A 22185-nucleotide genomic window follows, 5' to 3' on the forward strand; every position below is an offset into this window, starting at 1 on the left:
ATCGCTGGGCACAACAGCGTAAGGATGCTACTCGGTGGGTAGAATGCCGGCCGACGGTGCACAAAGCCTCGGTTTGAAATCCACATAAACTGTGCCCCAACCCCCACACAAATAAGCAGATGTGATTAAAAATAATTAGGGAAAAGAGAGGGGGAAGGGGAGAGAGCAAGGGAGGGGGAGAGAAAGAGAGAGAGGGAGAGAGGGAGGGAAAGGCAGAGGGAGAGAGGGACTATGACTATGAATGGAACTGGTTGTCCTCTTCTGGGCTTTCTCCTGTAGGTTCTGGGGATTGAGCTCAGGTCCCTGAGCTTGTGTGCGTGCGTGCATGCGTGGCAAACACATTGACTGAGCTATTTCTTCAGCTCCGAAGAGGTTTGTTTGTTTGTTTTGAGACAGGGTTTTGTGTAGCCTTGGCTGTCCTAGAACTCATTCTGTAAACCAGGCTGGTCTTGAACTCACAGAGATCTGACTGCCTCTGCCTCCAGAGTACTGGGATTAAAGGCATGCACCACCACCACCACCACCACTAGGCCATTTAAGAGTTTTAACATCACCTTATTACAAGTTTCAAATAGAGACATTAGAAAGAAAAATATTTAAAGAGAAGAAAGAGCCCTGGTGACATAGGTCTGTAATGTTTGAGGCAGGAGGATGATCAGTGGAGACTTGTCTGGGCTACAGAACCAGTTCAAGTCCAAGCTGGTCAACCTACTGAGACTCAGCCTGAGGATGAGAAGTGAAAGGGGTGGGGGTGTGTATACAGCAGTCTAGAGCATGTGGGAGGGCCTAGATCCAGTCCCTACTCCAGACAGAAGACAAGAAGAGTCATATTCTTCCAAAATGAAAAACAGGAAAAAGTCATACAGCAAAGATCAGAAGCTAGATGGGAATGACCTCTGCTATAGTAACACTAGAAAGTAGAACCAGAAGGAATTCCCTCAACATGTTTAGGAAAAACCTGTAATTCACAACCCAGCTGAGCTGTCAATTAAAAAAAAATAAGACATTTTTTTTTCCAGATGATTTAGGGTGGAAAGCCAATGTGCTCTGCACCTTTACTTTGAAAGCCAGGGGCATGCTTTTTAACAAACGAGAGAATAATATACAATTACAATATGGTATTTGGGGGTCAGAAGAGAAAAAAAGTGAGCTGGAGCCCCAAGATAATGATAAGGGCAAGTCCCAAGGGGATGACAGACCACCCCAGGAGCATCTCCGACATTCAAGGGACAGCACTTTTAGAAGAGGAAAATGTCAGGAGAAAAAGGATGTTTAAACAGATGCTGTGGAGTGAGGCTGTGGTCCCAGGGACACAAAGACAAGGCAGTTTAGTGTGGAAAAAACAAGTCATGCCACAGGACTGGACAAATGAGACTGGTTAATAAATGAGTACCGGACCCAAACATCTCAATAACTAATACTGTAACTTATATTGCTCTGTGCTTTGTCATATCAGTGTGAGACATCCTGATGTTATATGAGTTTCTCGGGGTGGTGGGTAGTAATTCTAGAACATGTGGAGTAATTTAGTCTGATAGACATAGAAGGAAGATGGACTGGAAACTGTATCAATTGCAGGCATTCAAAGTGTTCGAGTAACTTTTGATGACTTTTAAGGAAACAGCATGGAACATGGGCCAAGCTTGAGACCTCTCAGCCTTATTCCATAGCCCTGCCTTGCAGCTGGCAGCTGTCTGTAAATCCTCTTGGCTGTCATGGAAATCACAACCCCTCTGTCTACCCAGATCCAGCTCCGTGTGTGGGGTTGATCTAGGTATTTGCTGATATGTTTTCTCCCATTTTAAGATGGTCTCACAGTAGAAGACAGCCTCAGATCCCAAGCAAAAGTACACCACTTGCTCTCAATGTAGCACGAGGCAGAACTCTGGCATAAATCCAGCTGCTGTTCCCAATTGCTCTCACTAAAATGACTAGGAACTTAAGACAATGGTTGAATGAGCACTTCATTCCACTTCACTTCCAATTGTTATTGGAATCCATCCTGACATAATCACAGCAAGAGTGTAAGACAGTACATCATCTTAGAGACTTTAGGTCACAGAGACTGAGTGAATGCAATGTACCCCCACCCCCTAGCTGATGCCATGATGAAATGGAGTGATGTCCTAAGCATAAACCGAAGTCTCCACTAGGAGAATGTCCAGAATGCTTTTTACAAACCCATCTCTCCCACTTTTTGGTAAAATAATTATTTCTCTTTAGTAAAGCAGCTATTCAGCAATCATAAATTCTTTGACTGATCTGGAACCTGCCGTGTGGGACAGGCTGCCCTTGAATCCCTGGCCATCCTCCAACCTCAGCCTCCCGAGTACTGGGATTATAAGTATGCTTTAGCACACCCATCCAGAATGTCTTGATAATGACAACAACCAAATAAAATCCTGCTTTCAAAGACAGAATAGTTAGAGGAAAAAAAGGAAGTAAAAGCTCTTACTATTATTCTAGAAAGGTCTATCGCATATAATTCTCTTTATATGTAAAATTGCTTTGTGATAGAATAAAAACAAGGGTGAAGTAAACGTGAAACCGTGAAAATTTCATGTTTCACTTAGAGATTGCTTATTTAACCAAAATAAAGTAATGGCTATTAAGGAAATGAAGGGGCCAGACACACAAAACACAATCATATGAAACAAGAATTTACCTATAAGGCTAAAACTATCTGAAAGTTCAAGCTACAAACTTCATTTTAGAAGTTGCACAGAAGAAAGGCATTATTTATTTCATACCACTTTGTAACAAAGCCATCTTTTGTGGCTCTGCACACACATGTATTTTTGCTACAGACATTATTGAGCATAATGTTGGTATATCCTTGAAACCAGATGGTGTATGAACTGTTTCCACTAAGACAGAGACAAGGACAAGAACGTATTTGTGGTCTTTCCAGAAGTCTCTCACAGCCTTCACATTGAATGGTGACTCTGGGAAAGCAGCACTTTTCAAATTGGAGCTGAGGCGGGTGATTACCCAGATCTGACCTATTTATAAACTCGTTTGAGTAAAGAGGTTACCAGATCACTGCACCTACTTACTCTATTGGAGATTGTGTTAGTCATTCAACCGCTTTACCAGCATCGTATCATGGGATTCACTTAAGCACTGTGTTCTATGGATATGTACATCATTGCATTTAAGTAACAACAGATCGGAAGAACTTTGGGGAGATGCAGCAAGACATATAACAGAGACGTTGTTCAGTGTCTCAGTGCTGGTTACAGCAATCCTAGAGGATACAGTACACATCCTTTAGAGCCTTTTCAACCCACATGCATCCTGATAATGGTCAGAAGGCATGAACCTGACATGCTCTAGCCGCAAGGCCTGAAGTTCTGATTGCAAATAATTAATAGTTTCCTTTTGAGTAATGAGGCCAATGCGTGCTTAAATTTAAATGGAATCTGTCCAGCAACCTTGTTTCATGAGACCTAAATATTTCACCATATAAGTTTAACATGTGCACTAGTCTTAAAAATTAAATGAAAGAATATATAATACTTTGCCACATATGGAAAAGGTTTTTTTTTTTTTTTTTTTTTTTTTTTTTTAAAGATCCCAGTGCTAGCCACAAGGTTCGTGTAATTCTAAGTTTGGTCAAGGAAGGAAACTGTCATTCACGGGTTTGCTGAGGAAACAAACTTTCTGCTTTTACACATGCAATGGAACCAACTAAAACAAGAGAGGCTGCTACTAATGTTCTCACCACTGGATGATACATTAGTTTGAATGAAAAACTTACACGTTCACAGAGTAAAACAAATAAATGGCAACCTAATACAGTTCAGTCTACAGTATACAGGAATGAATCCTCACGGTAACAGTTGAAGACGTGGAATCAAATTCAGTGAATGCGAATTAGGGAGTCATTCGTTAGGAATAATTATCTTAAAATAGCCAAATATAGGAAATCAGCTCGTCCAATAAAGCTCAACCACGGATCTCGCGTGGATAGAGGAGGCCAGTGATGGCAAGATGGCGCGTGGTGCTGGAATGTAACAAAATACAAAGGGGTGCAGAAAGAAGGGGAAATTAGATTGGCTAAGACTCTAGTGGTGCCTCACAGGGACAGTCCTAGTCACTCTCAGAATTATGCCTGGCCCACCTCCCAGGCGCAACTCTCACCCCCAAGGCGCCCTTCTTTCTTTCTGTTCTTCCTTCTGCGTCACCCTCTGGAGCCCTTTTCTAGATCCTTCCATGGCGCTTGGAATGTCTGGACTGTCTCTAACGTGCTTTGTCTCCACTGAGACCCGGCTACCCCAGGGCTGCTTTCCCCAGCCCCTTCTGGTCCATCCATGGAGCAGGAGGTTTCTGCCTGCCCTGCGCTCCCCACAGCCCCTCCTAGGAGGATTTGCTCTCATCACTCAGTGTCTGCTTCCCCTGTGAAGTTCCCGCGCTCCACCTATAATCATTCTCTTTCCCCGCTGTCACCAACAACCTTGGCCACTTCCTCACTTTTCTCAATGACTTTGCTATGTAGCCTCTGGGCTTGTGCCATGGCCTCTGGCCAACAGCCATGCCCGTGTTCCTCTAGCATCTTCATCTGCTGGACTATTTCCCCTGTGCCCACGACCTCCATTTCCACTTGAACTGCCCACTCAAATGGATGGGTCTTGAATTCTCTTATCAGTTGGGTGGTGCTTATCTGCAGATTTGTGAACTTCGCTAGTCCTCTCTTGGGTCACCACGGGTATGCCTTTCCATAGTTTCTGATCTCACTCTGCCTGGAGGCCGTTGTGCTCCCGGTATAGCATTCATTATCTTGGTATCTTAGTCTCTAGTCTATTTGGGAGACTTTCCCCTTAATCTTGGGTCTTCTCTGACACGGTGCACTGCGTGGATGATGTTTTCAATGATGCTCCTTTTAAGAATATTCAGATTAAATATAGCTGCATCCTGACAGTTCTAGGCTTGCCAACTGTACACATTCTCTGTTTCTGCCCTCTAAATGCTAATGCCAGCTGATACAAAGCCGCTAAAAGTGTGCACTGGATCTAATACAGGTCTCCATTACTTTCAAAAATGGTCTAATCATTGCTGGAAATTAAGAATTCCTTCATCTCTATTCTTCACCTTTACTCATCATTCTCCTCACTAGCTTAATTTAGTCTTCATAATTCAACAGACTTAGCACTTAATTTGTGAGTGTGAACTTTGGCTTGCCTGTGTGCATGTGTACCATGAGTGTCCCTGGTGCCCAAGGAGGCCAGATCCCCTGGACCTAGAGTTGTGTGTGGCTGGGAGTAAGAGGAACAAGTGCTCTGAACTGTTGAGCCATCATTCCTGCCCAACCAACTCTTGACCATATTTCTACGAAGCTTTATTTTATCTCTCTCCCCTTTCAAACTGTCTTCATCAGGAAGGGACTATACTTTCAACTTCATAATTACTGATGGAACTCTTATACACGTTTAGACAAGATGAAACGGAAATGTTGAAGACATACTATCATCCTGTGTTCTTTCATCTAAAGCACCAAATATTTGAGGCTGAACATAGTGTGTTTTTTTGGAGGCAGTGGTAGAGTGCTACTTCTAACATAGATGTCCTGCAAGTATTCCCATCTATACAAATAGGACTTTGAGCTACAAAATAAGGATTCCAACTCACAGAAATGCACTTAAATACTGAAGTCAGCAAGAGACTGGCATACCTGAGTAACATGATCTTTGTGTTGGCAATGTAGCAATGAGACAAGGCATTAGAGCCAGTATTTCCATGAAAAATTAGGGGAAAGACTATATCAAAATGTTCTTTCTTAGTTAAAAGTTCATGCTTCAGGAAGCTCCTTGATTAGACTTCCCACCTCAGGGAGGGGTTGTTTTAGAAGAGATCCAACACTAACACTGTTAATGTAAAGCTGTCACCACAGGGTATTTATAAAGAGGTTATATGTCCAGATGGCCAGCTAGTCCACCTGGGGCCACCATCTCTGCTCTATTCCTTCCTGATCCCGTTGGGTGAGTGTGTATATGTATGTGTGATTTTTATAAAAAAAATGAGCCCCATTTCTGCCTCTAATGTTTCTGCCCCATTTCCCCTCTTATGTTATTCTGAAGGCCCCTTTGGTTCTATGCTTTTCATTTTTACTATTACTAAGTGGCTCTTTGACTATATTTTGAAGCCAATAAAAATTGCTTAAGCAGAAATAGAAGCCAGGGCACATTAAATCTCCAAAGTCAAAGGTAAAATGATTCACCTTGTAAACACTGACTTGAGAAGAAAAGGTTATTGGGATTGCACTAAATCAAATTCACAGATTATTTTTCTTAAAGAAAATCTGTGTCATGTTGAAAGACTGTGTGTGTGTGTGTGTGTGTGTGTGTGTGTGTGTGTGTGTGTGTGTGTTCTTACCAAAATCATCCTGGCAATCACTAGGCTACAGATTATTGAAAGGTAATGCTCTTACCTCTTTCATCTTTCAGCCCAGAATTTCCCAGAATTTTCAGGCACTCAGAATAGTGAGGGAATGAAGTTTTCTGGGTTTAAAGTATATTTGTGTGCATTTAAGCATCTTCTCGCTGTCGCCTGATAATTACAAGTCTGGCTATTTGCAACACTCACTTCCCCCCACATTGCTCTGCTCCCCTTCACTCTCCTCACCTTTCATGATCTGTTTTTCTTTTGAACCTACCAGGTGAAGCTTATGCGAAACAGAATCTGGGGAACCATTTTTCTTCTATCGTCAAAGGGTGATATAGTGAGATCTTGAACCCTAACTAGCAGGAGTTAAAGGATGGAAAAACGTTCAGCTTTTGAAGTCATGCCGCCCAAGCCACACGTTGGAGTTGGAGCTCCGGTCCAACATAAACAGGACAGGAAGGGAGTAGCACAGGAGTCTGCAACCCTTCATCAGAGTCTGCGATCTGATGGGGGTGTTAACAGGGAAAGTGCACACACACACACACACACCTTGAAATGGCAGTTTGACTGTAACCAATGCTGCAAGCGTTTGCTAGAGACAGGACCCATCCTCCTACTCTTCAGATGGCTCATTTTCTCCCCAGTTAAAGCAAGGCATCAATCAAATGGGAGCACTGGAGAAAATGAGGAAAGGAGCCGAGTAACTGGATGGTTTTTTTCCCTCCTGTAATTCTGTTTTGTCGAACATGTGTCCATATTCATTCTGTGCCCCTCCCCGTGTGTATTATGTACATGTTAATATGGATGTGTCATATGTGTGTGCCTGTGTGTAGAGGCCAGAGGAGTAGGCAGATGGTGGGAATTCTTTCTTGAGTGTTCTCCGTATTTATTTTTGAGACAGAGTCTTACACAGAACCCAAAGCTCATTATTCAGCTACACCTTCTGGCCAATGAGCTTCAGGGATCCACTTGTCTCCATTCTCCTCTCCAGTGCTCAGGTTACAGGAGAATATCAACACGTCTGGCGCTTTACATGGAGATCGAAACTCAGGTATGCACAGCAGGTAGCTCTCCTTATTTTTCGAGATCAGGTCTCATGTAGTTAGGCCAAGCCCAAGCTAGCCTTGAACTAACTATGTAGCTGCAGATGACCTTGAACTTCTGATCCTCCTGCCTCTCCCTAAGTGCTGTGATCACAGGCATAGGCCTTTATGCCCAGGGTTAAGTTGGTGTTGTAGATGGAGCTCAGGGCTTTGTCACTAAGTGAGTGACAGCTCTAGGTCTTCACATGGAACTTCTGCTGAATTCTTCACATACATTCAGTCATCGCCAGGTGGAGACACAAACAATATCATTTGGAAACGTCTTACAAAGGAGAACAACTCTCAAACTGGTGGCATTTGAAAACAGAAGTTCTGGAAGTATTTAGGGAAAACTTAAGCAGAACAAATGAGGTTGCTCTAAAGGTGGGAGCTCTTTCTCTTCTTTGTTGCTTAACTTTTGCTTCATTCCTTCAAAAATACTTACGGACATCCACTACATGGGGCCCAAGAAACACAGCGAAGGTCCCTATTCTCAGAGGGGTAGCAATGTACAAAGCCAATAGCGAGTGAATAACCATCAGAGGTAATTGTGTACTGGGTACAAATTAAAGGGGACAGTGGCTGGGTGACTGCTTTAGATTGGGTGGCTGGGGAAGGGGAGAACATTAAGTTGAGACTTGACAGGCAAGAAGAGGCCAGCTTTTTACCACACTGCAAACATAGAACATTCCAGGCAAAGGAACAACTTGTACTTCAACGTGTGTCTAGGCGTATGGGGGACCCATAAGGAGCTTCCAAACATAGAAAGCTGATAAAGAGTGACACTGGCCACAGTTTCCCTCTGCCTCTCTCACACACACCATCTCTAATTCCCGTCTATGCAGAAAAGGGACACTTCGCTATTTTAAGAAGTACTGACCGTTATGAAGACATGGCTTCAGCTAGCCAGCCTTAAAGTCCTGGCTACCTTCCTATGGTAGTCTCCTTCTGTTTCTGGGACAAACACCATGACCAGAAACGACTTAGGAGAACAGATTTATCTTAGCTTACAGGTCAGGGCTAGAACTCAAGCAGGAACCTGAAGCAGAAACGATAGGAAAAGCTGTTCACTGGCCCTCTCAGGGTCATCCTTAGCTAGCTTTCTTCTATACCCAGGACTACTTGCTCAGGGAATGGTACCACCCACAGTGGGCAAGTCCCTCCTGCATCAATTAGAAATCAAGATAGCCCCTCACAGACATACTGATGGGCCAATGTAATCCAGGCAATTCCTCTCTCAGATGAATCTAGGCTATGTCAAGTTGACAGTTAGAGCCAACTAGGACACTTGCTGTGAAAGAGTTTTTAGGACATGTCCCTCCCTTGAGGCAAGATTTTCAGAAACAATGGGGTATATAAGGGTAGGTGTTGGTAGCAAAGAAAGACAGAAGCAAACACAGTAAATAAAATTACACAGATTAATTCAACCCAAATTCATTTTACTTCAACATGGGAAACACTAATCCTATTTTTTTTTATTTAGAGACCAGAGGAAGAACAAGCAGGAAGCACAGGAGCAAAGAGAGCTGTTGAGTTAACATGGAAAAAACCTGTCCAACCATTTCATTATCAAAAGGGCACGGACTTTAATGGCCATGTTGTATTTTTGGCACTCCACTGAAAAGTAAGAATTTTATCTGCTGACCTGCTTGTTTCTGGGTGTAAGCATCACCCTTCACTAACTCCCCCTTTGATTTCTTATTTGGCAGGCTGTGTGCATGCAGATTGTACCTCTGGTTCACAAGGCGGAAGAGGAAGACAGGAGAGGAGAGGAAGAGGTGGGGCGTGGAAACAGCACGTTGTGATTTCCGCGTCCTTTAGTTGAATCCAGGAGGTAAGCACAAGGGCAAACAAGACCACACTTTCCTAGATGCTCTGCCAACCACCTACTGAGTTTGCTAGTTACAAACTTCCCTCCAAGATTTCTTCCTAGGGATTCCAGGCAGAACCATGCCTTTGAAGGACACTTTTATGAAATACAAGAAATCCAAAATTTTCACCGTGAGCTCTACATTTATTTTGAATCTCCAGGCATTGTTAGTGGAGAAAAGACCCAGCAATTGACTTATTTGGTGCAAAGACAGAATAAAACAGATGGTCAATACATTGGGTTTAGGATCCTTTCTTCCTGTTTTCCTCTGAAAAGATGCAATTTAAGCAAATTATGTCATTACCTCTGAAACTTGTTCTTAAGCTACTCAACCTTTTAATAACCACAGAATTATTATTATTATTTATTATTATTATTATTATTTGTAGACAAGGCTCCATCACACACACAAGCACAGGGTTACAACTGAAAGCTGAGGAGCTGCTGAAATGTCTGAGATAAGGCAGGCTGTAAATGCCGGTTAACAGCTCCTCATGTTTACTCTCCTGTGATTTATACTGAATTTATGATGGCTATTAGAAGAAAAACACTTCACTGGATCAAGAGCACAGTCAAGACCTACTCATTAAACACATCTGCCCTTCCCTAAGAGAAGTGGTCCCTGTTTCAGTAAAAGCACTACAAATACATAATTAAAATGCAAACATGAAACAAGTCAGTAGTAGCAATTAATTTTATGGCTGGTGCTGTAAGAATGTAAATCTCTTTTATGGATGCCTTTTCTTTTTTTAAAGCTCACTTTATCTTCTCAGAGAGAACACAGGTCTTTCACAGCGCTATACATAAACCTGATCAGTAGCTCTACCACCTAAAACACAGGAGCCAGCTGGAGCAATGGCTCAGTGGTTAAGAGCATTGGCAGCTCTTCCAGAGGGCCGGAGTTCAATTACCAGCAACCACATGGTGGCTCACAGCTATCTCCAATGGGATCTGATTTCCCCTCTTTTGGCATGCAGGTGTATATGCAGATAGAGGACCATGTACATAAAATTAGACACAAGAGCCAAAACAATGCAAAAGGACCTACTGGGTAGCAATGGGTAGATTTCTGAAATCGCCTTAAACAATTGGCCAGAAGTTTCTTTTTCTTTCTTTCTTTCTTCCTTTCTTTCTTCCTTCCTTCCTTCCTTCCTTCCTTCCTTCCTTCCTTCCTTCCTTCCTTCCTTCCTTTCTTTCTTTCTTTCTTCCTTCCTTCCTTCCTTCCTTCCTTTCTTTTTTTTAAAACTCCTCCCCATTTCTCAAGGTATTCTTAGAGTTGGTTTGCTTTTGGCTGAGGTCCATGAAATCCCTTAGCAAACAATGAAGTGATGTGTAAATATAAGGTGTCATTCTGGTTCGAGTTTCTAATCAATCCTAACACTGCCAACACGTGAGCTGATCACAGGTTGAAGAACATAAGTACGTCACTACTAAGGAAGCAAAGAACTCCTAGGATATCAGACATCATAGGGGATCCAGAGCCTTTCCTAGATGGAGCGATCTCATTCTCATAGAAATGTGAACCAGTAGAGATGTATATGTTTCCATTGGCCAATGTCAGGTAACAGTTAGGAACAGTTCTGCTGGAATAGAGAAGCTTTTGAGTTCTATTTCTCTCTTGCTCTCTCTGTCTCTGTCTCTCTCTCTTCATCTCTGTCTGTCTGTCTGTCTCTTTCTGACACTGTAATGGCTCCATTTATGACAATACTTTGCTACATGGTGTCAATGGAAACAGTTCATGCAAGACTTATCATCCTGAGAAAATAATAGAAATTAAAGGTGAATGGTGGAAATATGTAGTTCCATGGACTTCCAAAGGCAAGGAGGCTGAGTTGTCATGGACACTCCTCCACGTGACAAGCCTGCCCCTGGTTTTCCCTCCTGGCCAGGATTAGCTTCTGGGTTCCCACTCTTCCGTCCTAGTCTCCTCCTGCTGTTCTCATCTGCACTTCTGATTCCTCCAGTTAAAAAGCTGGTCCTTGGTTTAATGGAGTCTCCAAGGAGTTCCCTTCTCCATCCTTTCTGGAGAGCAGTTGCACCCTGCCACAATCCGGAAGGCAGTGCCCCCTAAAGATGTTTTCATACCATGACCAGTTAGTTACAGCTTCTAGCAAAGAGGAGATTTAACCATGCTCTAAATTTACCTTCTTTATTTTAAATATCCTTGGTATTTAAATATTTAGATATCACCTCAGTCAAGAACAGCTTGCCTGCAGAAGGGGTGGTGTGCCACACAGTTAAGTCCTGGAGAAAGCTTTTCTCTAACCAGAGAGGAAATTGCACAGGAATATGGAAAGTATTATAAAACCATGCAGAAGTACTCACAGTTTGGGTTTGGCAAGCAGAGGTGGTGGTTCCTTAGTGGGCGAAAGCAGGGCAGCTGGTGTTGGAGGAGATTTATTGCCGTAAGTTTTGCCATTAATCAGCCCATTGACTCCATGGCTGGGATGAACTCCATTGGTCTCCCTCTCCGAAGAGTTGAATTGCATCTGAAGTGTTGCCATGTTAAGTCCTAAGTCGGGGCTGTTCACCTGCTGGATTTCAGATGGCTTCTGGGATGCCAGCTCATAGGAACCTGTCTCCACGATTGGAGGGGGAGGTGGAAAGTGTTGGTCGTGATCACTGTTGGGCTCTCCCACTGAGTCATAGCTACAGTTCTCAGGGTTGGCTAAAGAAAGGGGGAAAAAAGAAGAAAAAAGTAATAAGATGCTACCCATTCAACAAACGATTTTCATACTCAGAGATCCAGTGGGGGAATCCTTTGTATATCATTAGGGAACAAGTGCCACACTGCTGTCATGGGACTCAGGAACACTGCTAGCCTCATGGCCTTGTTTTGAGTGGTGACTATTTGTCTCATTCCCCGACTGAGCTCACCTGTAGAAAAACTAGCTACTGATTCATTAACAAATTGCATTAAGATCTTAAGATAAAGCATCATCAAATATGACATTGCAAAGGATATCAATCCAAATGCCTTATCCTCTGACCTCTGAGTCCATGAATCTCATTGGACATCTGACCCAGTGACTCACTGACAGCACTCAGGTTCAGAAGGGTTTATGTGGCCACCCCTTCTGAAGCCAGGGGAGAGAAGTTCTGAGCCCAAGCGAAAATCTTGAAATTCTTGTGAGTGCATAGAAAATTTCCATGTCAGGTGGGAAATTACATTGTCTCAAGCATAACTCAGTTGAAAACAGATTTAAAAATGTGACTCTCAATAGATTAAAAGTATCTTGAGATTGTACACTTTCTGAACCATTTACCTTTCTATGAGCCTGGCCGACCTTTGTGGATGCATCAAGCAACGCTTACTGAGGTTCATAGAAAAACCAAACAGTTTATTGACTGTGTTTGGCACACCAGGTTCAGAGAGTCTTAGTTTTTGCTGTTATTGTTTGGAGACTGCTGTGATCATCGGACGGGACACTCTTCAAGCTAACTGAAAATTAAAATGCTGGGATACAGCCTGCTGCATGACTCCGGGGACAGCTCTGCCTACCGTTGTCCATTCAGGTCAACCATGTCCCAGTAAGGTGAGCCTTTCCTCCCCTGCTTATCTTAAGGAACATACAAAAGCGCTGACAATCCCCAAGCTTCTTCTGGTTGTGCCTCTGCTGCCACCTAGGCCCCAAGTCTTGCTCTTCTGGAAATCAGGGCAGGAGACTAGCCACCCACTTGTGGATGCCCTACTGCGTGTTTCCCCGTGTGCTGGGCTCGGTCAAAGTGACCAGTTTCAAATCTCGGTAAGATGAGCTTGAAAGATGAGGCAGCTACTACAAGCTGAGGTCAAGTTCATCGGTAGAAAACTCACCTAAACATACAAAGAAAAGCAAAGATCTGTTTCTTCTTCTTATTGTCTTCCCTAATGATTTGTTTTTGAGTTGGGTGTCCATGTATTTTTTTAAAAACACTGGTTTAAGTAGTGTAATATTTTATCTTTCATGTCAGAGTCGATTACCCAAATTAATATATACCGAGAGGAGATTTGATTTCTAACACCTTCACAACGTCTCTGCATTTCATCACTTGCATTCCTTTCTCAGAAGTTTCAATCGTGGTTCGCAGGGTGACACATTTGGACAGGTTTCTGCAGGTCCTCTGCGCTGCTGAGGACCATGACTGCACCTCTGACTTAAAGGTGACATCCCGAGGTGAGGAATCCTAGCTCAGCACAAAGATTACCAACTCTATTGTTTCTGAGCTCAAGATTGCATGATTTTTAAAACTTGGCCCCATGAGCTGGTCCTAGTCTCCAAGTTTGTCTTCTCCACCCCCACAGCTCCGTGCCTCCCCAAAAGCCCTTTGTTTGAGATGAGACATCTGACGGTTAGGAGAACTCTTGGAGTGGCCGTGACATTCCTAAGAGCTGAGCACTTGCTCCTGGGACAGTTGCTGCACAAGAGCCGGGGAGGAGGAGCCAGCCCGCTGCTTTTGATTCCCACCTACCTGAGGTGATAACAAGCTGAGCAGTGCTGGTCACTGATCCGTAGTCATTTCTGGCTGAGCAGGTAAAGATGCCTGCATCTTCAGGAAAGCTCTCAGCAATGACAAGGGTGCAGATCTCCTCTGGAAGCAAAATGACCAAGATAATCTGTTAGAGGGAGACTGGCAGAAGAGTCATGTGAAGTGAGTCCCCACCTCCTCCAGTTTCCTCCAACTCTCCAGGCTTGAGTGTTTATATATGTCAGTAAGTACAAAGATTAACAAATTAAAGCATAAGGTGAAAAGTGTACTCTCATTTTATAATCTGATTTTGTCTGTATCCAATGCTCCTGAATATGTCTCCAGAAGTAAACATGAAGAATTTGTTGTATTTAACTCTACAGAATAATTATGACAGCTTTTAAAACACATATCGATATTACCAAAGTACGTTGCTTCGAGGTACCATTACAGGGTTGCATATGCATCTTTTTTTCTTTAAACATTATCAAGTACCAAGTTCTGTGGGCCTCTGTGAGCATTGTAGCTGTCCTCTAGTCCTGCACTTTATTCTATTCCTGAACCTCATGCCACCCCCATTCCTGATGAGGTGATGATGCTGATGACAGTGTGGCTAACAGACTGCTGGAGATTTTCCTTAAAGCTGGAGATGCGCACGATTCTTGGATGTCAAAATGCCCTGTTGCTGGACAGAGATCTGGGGACTACAGTGATTATAAGCTGTGGGGACCACAGTGATTATAAGCTGTAGAGACTTCAGCAATAGGCACAGCTCAAAGCGACTGTGCTGCTACCAGAGTGATGCATGCTTAAATTTCCAAGCTATGAAATCACACAACTTACTCTTTGGGCATAGTATTCAATTTGACGTCAAAATGGGGTGTGCCAAACTAGATTCATTGTACAACACAAACTGAGTCAGTGACAGAGCTTGGTTAATACTGTACAGAACTGACATCGTCTGGTTAAATGCAGAGAAAAGTGACAGACAAACATCACAAGTTTCCACTTATATGGTATGTAAACAGGTCAAACTCTCCTCCTACAGGAGTTGAGTAGTGGCAGCTGGGGGCTGTGGCCAAGATGTGGGAAGCTGCCGCTCAGAGTGGCAAGGCTGCAAGCATGTCGGGGAGGAAGTTCTGAAGGATCTGCTGTGCAGGGCTGTATGGCAGTGGCACACTGTACCCTTAAGACTTAAGAAAGCATATTTCCTGTCATGAACTTTTCTCTGTTGCTTCAGCAAAGAAGATTAAAAGAGCAGAGTAGGGGCTGGAGAGATGGCTCAGTGGTTAAGAGCCCCGGCTGCTCTTTCCGGTTCCAGGCTCCAGTCCCAGCACCCACATGGGGGCTTACAATCTGTAACTCTCGTTTCAGGAGATCCAGTCTCCCCTTCTGGCCTCTGTGAGCACCAGGCACACACATGGTGTATTTGCAGACAAAGAAACAGAGTAATGAATGTCTATCGTTTATCTATTTAAATACCAAGTAAGGCAAACATTTGAGAGGTCTCCAAAACAAAGAAATTCATCGAAGGAAGACGTTGCTCAGGTAGCCTCCATTTTTTTTTTTTTTTTTTTTTTTTTTTTTTGTTAAGAGTAAGAACAAATGAGCCATAGTTCCAGCAAAAGGGAAGAAATAGATGAAAGGAACCAACAGCCTGACTAATGAAAGGTTATAAGATATCAAGAAAGACTTCAGAGAAAGCCTGGAACTTCTTCCCAGATGTTCAGAATCCACCCAGCTATTTGCTGAGTGTGCTAAGGAATGTGCTGCCTTAATAGTCTATAGCTAATATTCTAATAGTATCTCACACTAACATCTAATATTAATGTGAGATAATGGTGCAAGGTTTCTAGCCTCAAGTTACTTGTAATTTTCAGGGGGTGAGATACGGCAGCATAGAAGGAGGACTTGAATTAGAAAGACTCTAGGTGGATCCAAACCCCAAAGTTTACGGGCCCAGTGCCCACAGGGCTTGAGACTGTGCCTAGCCTCCCTTCTCCCTCCCTTCAAAACTGTGCTGCCTTTAAAGGCAGGCAAGTCAGTTACAAGTGGGAAGACCAACCAGAAAATTCCAGTTTGCTAAATGTAAATATTTATTTAAATATAAGGTGGAATTAGGAAAGAATTACATTATTTTTTAGGCAATTTTAAAAAATAGAAGAGAGAAAGAGGAAAACATATTTTGGTGTTTCTGTTTGTTTCAGACTTCTGAAGGAACCAGAACGAAGGTTGACTATGTAATATCTTTTATTTATTTTTTATTTTTTTTTTTTAGACAGGGTTTCTCTGTACAGCTTTGGAGCCTGTCCTGGAACTCACTCTGTAGCCCAGGCTTGCTGTGGGATGGTCTGTATGTCAAATGTGTGCTATGATTGGTCAATAAATAAAACACTGATTGGCCAGGATCAGTGTTTGAGGCTAGTCTTGAGCTATGCAAAAGCTAGCAGGGTCCAGATGAGTCCTGGTCTCAAAACCAAAATCAATCAATGAAACAAAAAAGACTCTCCAAACCTTCCCACCACTCCAGTGAACCAAAAATATGTGTAATACATGCACATGATAAAAATTTTATACAAATATAAAACTTGCTAGCTCTTAAATAATTATGTTAAATTTTTTTACGAGGGTTTAACTTAAATTTAAGACAGAGACTTGAACATACACTTTTCTGTTTATATCTGTACATTTTTATGTCTTACAGAGACATATAGACACATATAATAAAGGTCTAATTATTGTGATTTGAACAAGTTTTTTCCACTATGTGTGAAGAGTACAGTAACCTCACAAGAACTCAATGATAGTTATTTCAGTTAAAAGACAGTCTGAGTTCTTCATAACGTAATGAAATGATGGTATCATTGTAGTTTCCTGGGCTACAAATAGGGAAAAATATTGGCTATTGCAAATCACAACCTGACTGGCGGCCTTGCCTTCTTATCAGGGGGAGTGGGGGGTGAGTTGGGAGGGGGAGGCTGGGGAGGTGGGAGGAGGGAAGAGGGGGATCTTTAATTGGTGTGTAAAATGAATAAAAAATTTTCTTAATTAAAAAAAAAAAAGAGAAAATCACAACCTGAGCTGTTTTTTGCAAAGATATGGAGACACGTTTTGGTACAACATAGCACGATCACACGGAATCGTCACAGCAAGCAGGTCTGAGGGTGGCGACCTTGGCCCTCATCTGACTCCTGAGGATGGCAAGTGACTTGAGAAGTCCTTCCAGGCCTCATCAATGAGTAGCACAAGTTCCATTTTCTACACTTTACCATCAAAACAGTCCTCTAAAAGACACGATGGAATACCAGTGTGATTGTGAGCTTAAATGGATAGCACTACCCAGTTTTCTCTAGTTCTTAATGTTTACTTAAGAGGAAACCAAAGCCTGTTGAGTTCAGGGTTAGCAGGGTATTTGCCCCCAGTTGCTGTAGTACTGACATAGCAAAAGGGAAAAAAATACTGAAAAATTAAACTTAGGTTGCATGCTAATTCCACAACGAATGTCAACAGTGTGTGTCATTAGAAACAACAAACAAATAAACAGGCTCAAGTGAATACCACCTTGCATGAAGCAGGCAGCTACGCAGGGACAGGCAGGTGTAAACCCAGGCAGACCCACCTTCCTGTCTTTGCAGCGGGAAAGGTCTCCGTGTGCCACTGGGCAAACACTGTAAATGAAGAATGCGGAGCTAGGGGGTGTAATTTACATTTAAGCTGCTTTGGCATTTTTCAAATTGGTGGCTCTCCTTACAGAGGAGAAGAACATCTACAGGCTAGAAAAACGAACTGGCCACTTTGGTTTTGGGTCCTGTGTTTGGCTCTTGAGAGATGCCCAGGATCCTTCGTCATGGTTTAAATTTGTGCAAGTTTAGAACTAGAGTGCCCGTCCTCCTGGGTAAGACTGGTGGCACTTCCGAGGGGTTGTATTTATGAGCCCGGCTGCAGAGGATCCTCTACTTTTGACTCTTGACTCTTTTACAGCGGGGCTTCCCCGAGCTGTCTGTGATAAGAATCACCTGCAGTGATGGCTAAATGTGCTGACTTCTCAGTCCTTTCCGCTCACCTAGAGTCTGACTAAGCAGCTCTGGGATGGAGCCAAGGGATTTTTGAAAAATATGCTTTCCAGATGGTTTTTGTCTTGAGAAAAGTTCTAAAACAGTGAATTTCAAACATTTCTTAGAATGAACAGAAGGCGATACACTTTATGTTCAACCTGGTCACATGTATATATATATAAATTATGCATACACAAACACACACATATATACTCTATACACACATGTATGAGCAAGAGCACACACACATAGTGGCAACAAATGTCACAGCAAACACTAAACAGGCACACTACTATTTTTTTAAATTCATCTACTTTTTGTCTGAAAATTTTGATTCTATTTATTTGTGTGTGTGTGTGTGTGTGTGTGTGTGTGTGTGTGTGTGTGTGTGTGTGTGTATGCATGTCCACACCAGAGTTCATGTGTGAATATCAGAGGACAACTTCTTGAAGTTGATTCCCATCTTCCACCCTGTGGGGTCTGGAGACCAAATGCAGGTTATCAGTCTTGGTAGCAAGAACCTTTACCCACTAAGTCATCTCACTGTTTCTTCCTGCTTTTTCCTTTTGGATTTTTGAAATTAGGTGGTTTTTTTTTTTTTTTATTTTTTTTTTATGTAGCTCAGGCCATGATCTTACTGCCTTAGCTTTGTTACTTCTGAAATTATAAGTTTGTACTATCATACTTGGTTCTGCTTATTTAAAAAAATAGTAGTTACAAAGGAAGGCAGGAGATGTAGCTCCGTGTCAGAATACTTGTTCAACATGAGGAAGTGCCTGGGTTTGATCCATAGTACTGAAAAGCAAAAGATGGTCACCATCCACTTTGGTGACTCATTTTGAACCACTATTGGACCAGCAGAGGAAAAGCGATGTCTCTTGAGGTAAAGGTACAAAATCTGACACCTTGAGTTCAATCTTTGTAACTCACATGAAGGAAAGAGAAAAATAACTCTGCAAGTGTCCTCTGAAGTCCACAGCTGTGGGAGCCCTATTCTCAGGTTACTTAATATCCATCAGTCCTGAATGGTTGAAGCATTAAGGGAAGAACTTGAGATTTGGGTTCAAAAGATGCTGATACATTTAAAGGATGCAATTATTTGATTGAAAAGTTCAGTGAATAGAAAGAAAATAACAGAATGACAGAAGACCGTGAGGTCACCTTGTGTGTGTTCCAGGTGAAGCAGATAGAAAGTGTGGCAACAATTCAAGCTGGGGCCTCCACATCAGTATGACTAGTCATTTTGTAAGTGAGAAACTACTGGAAAGGTTCAAGGTACTGGGAGGTTTTTGTTTGTTTCCTTGTTTCTGTTTTTTTTTTTTTAATTGAATACATGTGGTTATGAATGTAAGCAGAGAAGGATAAATAAGACCTAGGATATTTGTGTTCCAAGAGATTTAGGTAGACTGGTCCCAAACCTTCATTCCTCAGGTTTGATCTCAAGAATATGGCTAATTAGTGTTGCTGTCCAAACTCTCAGGGTAGGCCAGGCACCAGGTGCACTGCTTCGTTCTAGAGCACAAAGCCTCTATAGTTGTCCTGCCTTTTTTCCACGTTAATGACACAGGGAGCCTGGTGCAAAGGAAAGCAATGAAAGATCTAAGTCTGGAAACAGAGTTTCTTGATGCTTCAAATTCTAATTAGCTTTCTCCATATCCTAATAAACCAGTGGTTCTCAAACGCACAAGGAGATAGCTGAATGTCCCCTAAGAAGACATCAGATCCCTGGCATTGGTCATGAGTGTATTATAATGTGGATATGCTGGCGTTAGAAGAAATGAACAGGTATCCTTTTGAAGTTGTGGAAAACATCCTCAGGCAGTAGCCACCTCTGAGATACAGGCTCTCAGCAGCATTGAGTGTGTGTGTGTGTGTGTGTGTGTGTGTGTGTGTGTGTGTGTGTGTGTGCAGTTAAGGGCACCCACATACGTGCACAGAGGCCAAAAAAGGACTTCAGGTATCCAGTTCCATCTCCACCCTCCTCCTTGTTCCATTGAGACTGCTTTTCTCACTGACCCTGGAGCTGTTGGACTTAGTAATCTGAAGCATGGCTTCTGCCTCTGCCCACCGCAGTGCTTGGGTTATAGGTGTGTACATGACCACAACCAGCTTTTTATGTGGCTCCTTCTAACTCCAACTCAGGTCCTCAGGTTTTCGAAGCAAGTGCTCTTGGACCCTGAGCCATCTCCCAGCATCCTGACGACTCCTAAAGAATGGTGATACTTCTTCTTATCTATGCCTTCTAAGACTCCGGGCTTTTCAGAGTTATACCTCCTTAAGGAAACACAAGGTTCTGTATACAATTGCCTCTTCTTAGCCAAGTAGGTAAGGAAGGAGAAAGATGTATGGTTTTCTGGTCCTTGTGTGATTTGAATATAAAGTCAAGGCCCGGCACATGGCAGTCAAGGTCCTGCTTTTGCCAGGCTGGTCCCAGGTTTTTGATCTCTCGCCTCCTGAGCATTCAGCTCTTGCCCTTAAGCAGCACTTTCTCAGTCTGTCTTATTTTATCCAAAAGGTCTGTCCTAGTATCCACCTCCCTCCTTCGTTAAAAATTGACTCAGTCAATTTCCCCAACTGAGATTTTAGGAGGGTAAGTTTCTGGTTAGGACCTGTTATCAACTAAAGTGAAATCATTTATCAAGTATTGCTTTATTAGTTCCTTTTGTTTTCTTCATGGCTCATGTTCCCAGCACTTAACACATGCCAGCCTCCTCAGTATTTTTTTTTTAAATAAATGCATGGGTGAATTTAGATAGAAGGAAGAATATTTGCTCCATAAAACAGACAAACAAAAAGACTGATTTCCCTTTAAGTTTCCTTTGCAATTCTAATCCGATCAAACGGGACTTATTTCTTAGGAACTTCCAGAAATACTGTGCACAAAGCAAGATACATATCTGCATATGGTTGCAACCAAATAGATATGTAGAAAAGTCATGACTTAGAAACAAATAGTATTGGGATGTTATTTCGTGACATCACAATGGTGTTTACAGTTGGTCAACTCCATGTCCCCAAGGCTGCTTTCTGTGCATCTCTTTGAAGGAGTCTCCCAAGCGGGGCGACAAGCTCATGTGGTAAGGGGCGAAAGCAGCATCATGGTTTGCATGATTTGGACATCATTAGATATGAAGCAAGCCACAAGGAAATGAGGTGTGCCAGGTTGTAACATGAAATTTTCATCTGATTGCAACATACCCTTACAACATCTGTAAAAGGAATTCTGGTAAGAACTGACGTCAGAAAATGATTGGTTGTGTCAAATGAAGGGAGTTAGAGGCTAGCTGGTCTGTACCAAAAAACTGTCTCCAATACAAATAGAACAGTCTATGGTTATTAATAACATAATTGTGATCCTTTTTAATACAATTTCTCCAAATTTGACTTCCTGGGGTTGTGATTTGAAGGCATCTAATAAATTACTAAGTCAGAAATTATTTTTATTGGTAATAAATACTTTTTAAAATTACCTAGAAATTACTCAATTACAGCAGAAGGCAATCCTGAATCCCACTCAAGTTAGTGAATGTATTTAACCCTTGGTGAAACACAAACCAAAGACAAGTTTGCAGAAACTCATACAGTGAAGAGGTAGCAAGGGTGACGTCATCTGGTTCCCTGGGTGGCTCTCAGGACACTGTTTCATACATATCTCCCTTTGTAACCATTTGAACTTTTATCTGGAGTCACTAACAGCTTTTGCTTTTCAAACTACGTGGTTTGGCAAACACAACTAATTAAAAAAAAAAGGCTCTGGCTAAACTCATTGAAGAAGAAATGCAGTGTGGTTGAAAGCAGTGGAGGTATCAATGCGTTCTAAGGATCTTTAGAGGCAGGCAGTTCTAGCTACACAGAGAAAAGGACATTTAAAATGTTCAGGGGAAGGATGCTAATGAAATGAACCCCTGTGTATTTATCAACTGGAGGAACTAAAACAATACTAGCACATTGGAAATGGCTTGTGCGTCCTCCCCAACTTAAATATTTCCTTTGATGGTCTAGGTATGCATCCTTTAAAAAATGGGTACCGAGTGTATATCTTTGTTATTTAAATAACTGGACAATAGGTCTGACCTTGCCACTGTTAAAAAAACAAAGCGAAACAAAACCCTCAGCTACTATCTTGGGCCATGAACTAATATCATCTTTCCTGAACGTTTCAAAGCAAGCAAGCAAGCAAGCACACAAACAAACAAACACACTCATGGAAGTACTTAGCAGGCAACATTCTAAATCTTGGAAAATGTGATGCTCATCTGGTGGGGCTAAGTCTGGACAAGAACTGGACCCCTAACAGTTATTATTGATGGACTCAGCACCAGCAAATTTCATGTTTCTAAACTCAACATGG

General features: G+C 42.4%; 1 protein-coding gene across 2 annotated transcripts in view; it reads right to left on the minus strand.

The window, feature by feature from the left end:
- Palld (palladin, cytoskeletal associated protein) overlaps positions 1-22185 on the minus strand; it is a 231073-nt gene that overhangs the window by 175954 nt on the left and 32934 nt on the right. For both annotated transcript variants that reach the window (XM_052752347.1, XM_052752346.1), the window contains exons 7-8: positions 13783-13902; positions 11659-12001 (exon numbers count right to left, since the gene is read on the minus strand). In XM_052752347.1, coding sequence (XP_052608307.1) covers positions 11659-12001; positions 13783-13902 — 463 coding nt within the window. The remainder of the gene's footprint in view (positions 1-11658; positions 12002-13782; positions 13903-22185) is intronic.

Source organism: Peromyscus californicus, unplaced genomic scaffold (genome assembly GCF_007827085.1).
Source record: "Peromyscus californicus insignis strain IS unplaced genomic scaffold, ASM782708v3 Scaffold_23__1_contigs__length_62951481, whole genome shotgun sequence".
Lineage (NCBI taxonomy): Eukaryota > Metazoa > Chordata > Mammalia > Rodentia > Cricetidae > Peromyscus > Peromyscus californicus.